At 59.4% G+C, this 9,146-nt stretch overlaps 1 protein-coding gene across 1 annotated transcript; it reads right to left on the reverse strand.

The window, feature by feature from the left end:
- Positions 1-438: 438 nt before the first annotated feature.
- On the reverse strand, positions 439-8,370 carry SMO (smoothened, frizzled class receptor). Its single transcript, XM_061346879.1, has 12 exons — positions 8,097-8,370; positions 6,036-6,241; positions 5,028-5,237; positions 4,775-4,947; positions 4,412-4,631; positions 4,197-4,320; positions 4,022-4,114; positions 3,717-3,825; positions 3,327-3,512; positions 2,902-3,050; positions 2,117-2,251; positions 439-2,007 (listed from the first exon to the last, which is right to left on the reverse strand). The coding sequence occupies exons 1-12, from the start codon at positions 8,353-8,355 to the stop codon at positions 1,478-1,480; spliced, it is 2,394 nt and encodes a 797-aa protein (XP_061202863.1). The 5' UTR covers positions 8,356-8,370; the 3' UTR covers positions 439-1,477.
- Between the last annotated feature and the right edge of the window lie 776 nt (positions 8,371-9,146).

Here is a 9,146-nt window from a genome sequence, read left to right on the forward strand (position 1 = left end):
GTGAAATCAGACAAGGACCTTCCGAAAAGCAGATGTTCTGTCCCCAAAAGCACCATGTACACAGCATGGGGGATGCCCCTGTGGGACCATGTTCTGCCTGAGGCACCCACAGCACCCCAAATGCGGGGTATCCAGGGTGGGTGTGGGGATATCTAAACTCCTAGTGCCATCTGCTGGCAATGGGACCCCCCCACCTCCCCAGTTTGCTGCCATAACCCATTAACTGTCCCCTCAAACAGTCCTCACAGCACCCACAGGCACTTCCAGCCCCTCACATGTCCCTTCTGCTGGCAAGATAGCCAGGATCGGGTGTTAAAGCCGGTTTTAAAGCAGTTTAAAGCTGGGTTTAAACAGTTCAAGGTCACTTTTAGGCCATCTGGAGCTCTTTTAGGAGTCAGCAACGTTTCCCCTCCCCAAAGAGCCCAGGGCAGTCGCTGGCACTGGAAATGTGGTGAATTTAATACTGATACAGGAGGGTTTTCCTTTACACAGCAAACAAAAGGCACCCATGGAGGTCACTGGGATAGAGGGAACACCAGGAGCTTACTGGGGTTTGATAAAGATGGTTTGGGGGATAATGGACAGATAGAAAACACCAGCAGGGACTGGAGCCCTCCTACCTCAGCACTTGGATGGGTTTAGTGTAAATTGGGGGAGGTTTAGTTAAAAACATAACAAAAAGCTTTGCTCAGGGGGTGGGGGCACCCCAAGAGCACCTGGTTTGGGTCCTGGTGTAGGCATCATGGCTCAGGGAGCACCCCAAAGTGACTCCCCACCTCCCCTGCTCGGGGATCACCAGCCCACCAACCCTGTGGTATGGGTCTGGTGCAGCTCTCTGGGGAGCTGGAAGGCACTTTTGGACCCCTGAAGGAATGAGGGGTGCACCCAGAGGAATGGGTGCACCCCAGGGTGCTGCTACACCTTGTGAGCAGGGATCAGCTCATCCCACTCAGCTGCAGCACCATGGCTCGGTGTATTACACAACTATTGGCACACGTGTGTGGAAGCTCTACGTACCATCTACTCACAGTGGGGGCAGAGAGTGAGTGAGGGGTGGCAGCAGGTCCCAGCACCCCAAGGTGTGGGGTGCAGCTCCCCAGAATCCACCCTGAGCTGTGCTCACCCGCTGCCTGGTACCGCTGTCCTGGGGGGTAAAGGCAGTGTTCCCCTTCTCCATAGATCCCTGCAGGACCTGGATGGGGTTTGTTCCATCAACATGCAGTTTCTCTTCTCACAGTGATGCCGTGGGGACACCCCAAAACCTTTCTTTTGGCACCTCGCTGGGCCGGGATGTGAATTGAGTCTGCCTGGGGAGCGACACAGTCCTCCAAGGGGAGAAATCAGCAGTGGCCAGGCTGGAGGGATGCTCAGGGCGAGCTCAATGGGTCAGGATGGGTTCCCAAGTCTCCTCACAAGCTGCTGGCACTGGATGAGGCTTCAGGGCCACCCCCATCCGCTCACAACATCCCACCAAGGCTCAAAAGTCCGAATCAGCATCCAGCAGCTCTGCATCCACCAGGTTGGTCCGGGAGTGGATGGGGCCCAAGGCGGCCCGACGGCCCTGAGTCCTCACCCCCCCAGCACGGGGGTCCGGCCTGGGGGGCCACAGCGGAACCCCATTGTGCTGCTGGTGCCCAGCGCTGGGGCTGGGCCTCTCCTCCTCCGGGGAGCTGCCCTCAGGGCAGAAGGGGTTGCTGATGAGGTGCAGGACGTTGGCTCTGTGGCGGTTGTCCCATGGTCGCCCGGCGAAGGCGGCTTCAGGTGAGAGCCCCGGGAGCATGTCGGGGGCAAAGGCGACCAGGCAGGGCTGGGGGGGCAGGCGGGGCAGGCGGGGGACGGTGCTGGGTGCTAAGGGGGCTGCAGAACCCCCTAGGCAGCGCTCGGGGTCCGGGCTCACCTCCTTCTTCTTCTTCTTCCTCCTCTTCTTCCTGCGGCCGCTGCGCTTCTGCAGCTCGGGGGAGATGTCGGCTTCAACCACCCAGAGGTTGGCTCTCTCCTCTGGTGGCACTGTGGGATGTGCAATGGGGTGAGAGCGGCCACATCCTGCCCTGTGTCCCCCCAGCACCTCCCAGCCCTGCTCATCACCCCCCCCCCCCCCCAGTCCCCAAGGACTTGCCAGGTGTTGCCACGGGTGTCACGGAGATGTCCTGGGGCAGGATGGCTCCCCTCCTGGCCACCATCTTGGTGACGTGCTGGGCCCACGCTGAGGACACGTCAGCTGAGGGCTCGTTGATGTCAAATGCTAAACCGGCTGCAAGGACAACAGAGAGCCTGGTCAATGGGGGACAACGGGGACAGCAGGGAGCTGCTGAGATGTGCCCCTCCCACACAGACTCATGGAATGGTTTGGGTTGGAAGGGACCTTAAAGCTCCTCCAGTTCCAACCCCTGCCATGAGCAGGGACCCCTTCCACTGGAGCAGCTTGCTCCAAGCCCCTGTGTCCAACCTGGCCTTGAGCACTGCCAGGGATGGGGCAGCCACAGCTTCTCTGGGCACCCTGTGCCAGCGCCTCAGCACCCTCACAGGGAAGAGCTTCTGCCTTATCTCCAACCTGAACTTCCCCTGTTTCAGTTTGAACCCATCACCCCTTGTCCTATCACTCCAGTCCCTGATGAAGAGCCCCTCTCCAGCATCCTTGGAGCCCCCTTCAGACACTGGAAGCTGCTCTGAGGTCTCCACGCAGCTTCTCCAGGCTCAACAGCCCCAACTCTCTCAGCCTGTCTCCATACAGGAGCTGCTCCAGCCCCTGAGCATCCTTGTGTCCTCCTCTGCACTTGCTCCAACAGCTCCATGTCCTTCTGATGTTGAGGACACCAGAACTGCACCCAGTGCTGCAGGTGGGGTCTCAGAGGTCTCCCTGGACCTTCTGCTCACACTCCTGATGCAGCCCAGCCCACATACCCACAGGGCCATCGTGTGTCACGGTGTGCATGCTGAAGGACAGCTCCTGGCCTGGGTCACGCAGCAGCTCCTTGCGCTTGGAGAAGGCCTTTGCGATCATCTTGCTCTTCTTGATCCTCTTGGGTTGGTCATCGCTCTGCCCTGTCAGCCTGAGGACACAGCAGGGACATGGGGTGGCCCAGGCACAAGAGACCCTCCCCATCTCCCTCTGGACAGGGACACTAAGTAATAGGACTGAGCTGGATGGGTCCCCTGCGGATGGAGGTGTCCCACAAGGAGGACATGAGATGCCTGCAGAGTGAGAGAGGCCACCCCATTCCTACACTGCCACCTACTGTGAGCCCACAACTCATTGAGGGACAAAAGAGCTCCAGCGCCTCAGGATGTTGGATGGGACAGGAAGGGCTGACATCTTGGGGTCCTACCTGCACCATGTGCGCCTCCAGATGAGCAGCGTGGCCTTGGTCCAGACCCACGTGCTCATGGAGATGCCTGTGCCAAACATGGCAAAGAGGTTGATCTTCTCCACCAGCAGGCTCGGCCGGTTCTTGATCTCACAGTCAGGGATGGGCTTGTTGGTCTGCGTGGCAATGGTCACGTTGGCCTCACACCTGTGGGGACAGACAGGGGACACTGGCCATAAGGAGGGGACACCCAGTGACACACCTCTGCAAAGTGAGGTGTGCTGGGAATGCTGGTGGGGGACATGGGACTCCTTCACTTCTCCATGTCCACCACTAAAATCAAGGTCCTAGGATGCCACTTGCCCTCCTGTTCCCATCCACATTCCCCATCCTTGTCCCTGCCCCACTCACAGGACGTATTCCCGAAAGCTGCGTTCCCACTCTGCCTGGTTGAAGAAGTCATAGAAGTGGCAACCAAAAGTGATGAAGACGAAGCCAAAGGCCAAGAAGCCAAAGATGCCTGGAAGAGAAGTGGGACAGCCCCAGTTTAGCTGGACCCCAGTGACAACAGGAGCCATGCTCTATCACTACAGCTTCATCCCCCACTGAAGGCACCCGCAGGATGTGGGATGGGACCGTTGGGGTTTCCAGGGAGCACGATGTCCCCATTCCCACTCCAATCCCCATGGAAACAGTGCCAGTGGAGCAGCACTCACCCAGGCGCAGCATGGTCTCATTGATCTTGCTGGCTGCCTTCTCGCTGAGCAGCCCAGGGTGGTTGCTCTTGATGGAGAAGAGCGTCATGACCCCTGTGGGGGAGGGATGAGGCGGTCAGGGTTGGGGGACACCCACAGTCACCCCATCCCCATGGCACGGTGAGCCCAAACCTACCCTGGATGAGGAAGTAGCCACCCACGATGAGGACAAGCCCGATGGGCGCCAGGACAAAGCCGGCCCGGTACCGGTAGTTCTTGTACCCCACAAAGCAGATGCCACTGACAGAGTCACCGTCCACCTGGGGAGATGGGCACAGAAGGAGTGAGGTGGCTGTGGCCACCTCTCCCTGCACATGTCACCACCAGGATGTGTGATCACGGTGCCGGTACCTGCGCCACGGCCAGGATGGCCACGGTGAGGACGAAGGGAATGGACCAGGTGATGAGGTGGAAGTAGGAGGTCTTGCCCACCAGCGGCTGGTAGGTGGTGCCCAGTGCCTTGAAGGAGGTGTGCCAGGCGTAGGTCAGCATGACAAACCAGATGACCCCCGACATCAGCGAGTAGTAAACGATGACGAAGATGATGACGCAGGAGAGCGTCTCGTTGGAGCTATGGGTGAGGTGAGACAAGAGCATCACAACTGCACAAGGAGGAGGAAGGAGATCTCCATCCCCTTCCAAGAGGCATGGAGGATCCAGAGGACACCTTCTGGAACGTGGTACTGGTGGGATGGGGATGGAGGTGACACATACGTGGGTTCTCCCAGGCGCATGGTGCCATCAGCGCGGCACACGATCTCATCACGGGCTCCATCCATGAACTGCGCCAACCAACCGATGCTGCCCACGAAGAAGCAGGCGTTGACGTAGAAGAGGATGACGGCCGGGTAGCGGTTGGAGTTCCTCCAGTCAGCAACAAAGGTGGCCTGGTGGAGGAGGACAAAGGGCCAGCTTGGAGCCTGGTCCACTTTTGGGGACCCCCACCTCATGTCGCCCCATGTCTCACCAGGGTGAAGAAGGTGCAGAAGATGGTGACGGAGCTGAAGGCCGCGATGTAGACGTGCATCTCGCGGTGCTCCTTCTCGGTGAAGAGCGGGTTCTGGCACTGGATGCCACAACCCTCCACGTCCTCGTACCAGCTCTTGGGGTTGTCCGTCCTCACCAGCGGTGCCTCGCACTGCCCCGAGCTGTTGAACTTGATGTTCTGCACCTCATTCTGCCGGAGGAGAAGTGAAGCCATGAGGAGGAGGCAGCACCCTCATGGTGAAGGCTGTGGACATCAGTCCCCCATGGAGGGCTGGGAACAAGTGGCACTTCCCTGCTCCTACTGCTCCCTGAGAATCATGGAATCAGCCAGGCTGGAAAAGCCCTTTAAGCTCATCCAGCCCAACCGTTCCCAGCACTGCCAAGGCCACCACTGCCCCATGGCACTGAGGCCTCGTCTCCACGCTGTGTGAACACTTGCAGGGACGGTGCCTGCAGCCCTGCCCTGGGCAGCCTGTTCCAATGCCTGAGCACCCTCTGGGGCAGGAATTGTTCCTCAGCTCCATCTAAACCTGCCCTGGTGCAGCTTGAGGCCGGTTCCTCTTGTCCCATCCCTTGTTCCTTGGGAGCAGAGCCCAGCCCCTCCTGGCTCCATCCTCCTGTCAGGCAGTTGGAGGCAGCCATCAGGTCCCCCCTGAGCCTTCTCTTCTCCACACTGAACCCCCCAGGTCCCTCAGCCCTTCCCCATCACCCCTGTGCTCCAGGCCCTGCACCAGCTCCGTGCCCTTCTCTGTCCCTGCTCCATCCCCTCAATGTCTCTCTTGCAGTGAGGGGCCCAGAGCTGAACACAGTGTTCGAGGTGCGGCCTCACCAGTGCCCAGTGCAGGGGCACCATCACTGCCCTGGCCCTGCTGCCGCCCTGGTGCTGGTACAGGCCAGGATGCTGGTGGCTCCTTGGCCACCTGAGCACAAGCTCGTGTTCAGTTCTGTCACTAAATGGGATATGGAGCCTGTGGTATGCCCCCCGTACCGGGCATCCCTCAGGGAAGCGGTCTGTGGTGCACTTGAGGAAGTCTGGCCATCCGCGCTCGCGCTCCACGATGGTGCATGGTGCCCGGGTGGCCTGGCACAGGGTCTGGCTGGGCAGCTCCACCTGCCCATCCTCACACTTGGGCATGTAGACAGCACAGAGCAGGGGCTGGATGACGTCCCAGCAGCGCGGGGCGTTGCGCAGGCCTGTGGGGACAACGCTGTCACCACCCTGCGTGGACACCGCCCCTGTGGCCCCACACATGGGGATGGGATGGGGCAGGCCCCACCATGCGCCCATCAGCTCAGCACCAGGACCCTTCTATAATATATCTGGGGTGCTGCTCCCCTGCCACATGGACTCAGCCCTGGTCCCTGCTATACTGCTGCCCTCCATACTGTACCCATCCCCGGCCCATTGCTGTACAGGTATATGTACAGTACCCCTTCGTGGTCCCCCATTATACTGCTCCCCTCCATACTGTCCCCATCCCTGGTCCCCCTCCCCTTTATACTGTGCCCACGTCCAAGCCTCACCTATACTGTACCCTGCTATGCTGCTCCTCTATACTGTACCTAGTTCCCTGCTATACTGCTCTCCTATATGCTATACCCCATCCCCCCTATTCCCCACTATACTGCTCCCCTCTGTACTGTACCTATCCACAGTCCCCTGCTGTACTGCTCCTCTCTATACTGTACCCATCTCCAGGCCCATTTTATACAGCCTTCTGTCATACTCATGCCCTATCCCCTGATATACTGCTCCCTCTCTATATTGTACCCAGACCATACCCCTACTATACTGCCCCTGTCTACACTGTACCCATTCCCATAACCCTGCTATACAGATTTCTATACTGTACCCATCCCAAATCCCCCACTATACAGCTCTCCTCTACACTGTACCCATCTTCTGCCCTTACTATAGTTTTCTGTACTGTACTCATCCCCAATCCCCTGCTATGCTACTCCCCCCTATACTGCACCCATCTCTGTCCCCTATTAGTTTCCTGTATCACACCCTGCTATACTGCTCCCCTCTACTCCGTACCCAGCTGCAGTCCCTTTCCACACACCTTTCTATACCATACTCATCCCTTATCCCCCATTACACAGCTCCCTTCTATACTGTCTCCATCCCCAATCTGCTGCTATACAGCTATCTGTACTGCACCCACCCCCTGTACCCTGCTATACTGTATGTGTCCCCAATCCCTGCTATACTGCTCCTGTCTATCATCTCTAGTCCCCTTCTATACACCTTCCTAGACTGTACGCACCTCCTGTTCCCCACTATACTGCTCCTCTCTACACTGCACCCATCTCCAGCCCCATCCCATACAGCCTCCTGTGAGATACTCGTATCTCCCACTCTACAGCTCCCCTCTGCACTGTCCCCATCCCCAATTCCCTGCTATACAGCTATGTGTACTTCACCCACCCCCTGTCCCCTGCTATACCGCTCCTCTCTACACTGCACCCATCTGCAGCCCATTCCATACAGCCTCCTGTAGGATACTCCTATCTCCCACTATACAGCTCCCCTCTGCACTGTCCCAAACCCCAATTCCCTGCTATACAGCTATCTGTATTGCACCCATCTCCTGTCCCCTGCTATACTGCTCCTCTACACTGCACCCATCTGCAGCCCATTCCATACAGCCTCATGTAGGATACTCCTATCTCCCACTATACAGCTCCCCTCTGTACTGTCCCCAACCCCAATTCCCTGCTATACAGCTATCTGTATTGCACCCATCTCCTGTCCCCTGCTATACTGCTCCCTCTCTGTACTATCCCCCATTATACAGCTCCCCTCTATACCGTCCCCATCTCCAGGCCCCTGTTACCGAGGTTCCTATGCTGCACCCATCCCAATCCCGCTCTGTACAGCCCCCCCACACACACACCCCGCACCCATCCCCATGCCCCTACCACGCTTCCCTGCACCGCATTCCACCCCCTGCGCCCCTCCACACCGCTCCGGGCTCCCCTTTACCCACTCCCCGCCAGCGCCCGGCCCGGCCCGGCGCGGGCCTCGCCCCGGTGCGTCCCGTACCGGACCAGAGCAGGAGCTTCCCGTGCGCCTCCTCCTGCGAAGCCGAGTCCGTGGCCAACAACGTGGAGGTGGCGGCGTAGGGCAGCGCCGAGCCCAGGCAGGACCCGAACCGCAGCTGCTCGCAGGACGCGGCGCGGCGGCACCGCTCGGGCACGGCCGAAGAGTTGAGGAGCGGGGCGGCGGGGCAGCGGCGGCCGCCCAGGGCCAGCGCCATGCCCAGCGCCAGCGCCCACCGCCACCCGCCGCCCTGCGCCGCCATCCCGGCCCGCACCGGCGCTACGCGGCCCCGCCGCCCGCCATGCCCCGCCGCCCTTTGTTGAGCTCGCCGGGAGCGGAGCGGCCCCGCTCCTCCTCCTCCTCCTCCTTCCCCCTTCAGCGCGGCCCGGCCCGGCCCGCCACGGCCCCGCGCCCCCCGCCGGGGCGGGCTGAGGAGACCGGGGCGGGGACCGGGTGTTTGTGAGGAAAAAAAGTGCCTTTTTGTGAGGAAAAAGTTACTTTTTCTTGCAGCGGGCAGGGAAGGGGAGGGGTTTTGGGGAGGAAAGTGGAGTTTGAGGCGGGGGATCGCGTTCGGGGAGAAGGGAAAGGGGTGGTCTCCCAAGGGGGAAAGTTGGGGCTTGAGGGGTAAAGGATGGGGTTTGTGAGGGAAAAGTGGGGTTTGGAGGGGGAAATGTTGGGGTTTGTGAGGGAAAGTTGGGATTTGAGGGATAAAGGATGGGGTTTGTGAGGGGAAAGTGGGGTTTGGAGGGGGAAATGTTGGGGTTTGTGAGGGAAAGTTGGGATTTGAGGGATAAAGGATGGGGTTTGTGAGGGGAAAGTGGGGTTTGAGGGATAAAGGATGGGGTTTGTGAGGGGAAAGTGGGGTTTGGAGGGGGAAATGTCGGGGTTTGTGAGGGAAAGTTGGGGTTTGAGGGATAAACGATGGGGTTTGTGAGGGGAAAGTGGGGGTTTGAGGGATAAAGGATGGGGTTTGTGAGGGAAAGTTGGGGTTTGAGGGATAAAGGATGGGGTTTGAGGGATAAAGGATGGGGTTTGTGAGGAGAAAGTGGGGGC

This window comes from Neopsephotus bourkii, unplaced genomic scaffold (assembly GCF_033783945.1).
Source record: "Neopsephotus bourkii isolate Nb327-2 ecotype Australia unplaced genomic scaffold, CSIRO-AGI_Nbou_v1 NB_281, whole genome shotgun sequence".
Classification (NCBI taxonomy): domain Eukaryota; kingdom Metazoa; phylum Chordata; class Aves; order Psittaciformes; family Psittacidae; genus Neopsephotus; species Neopsephotus bourkii.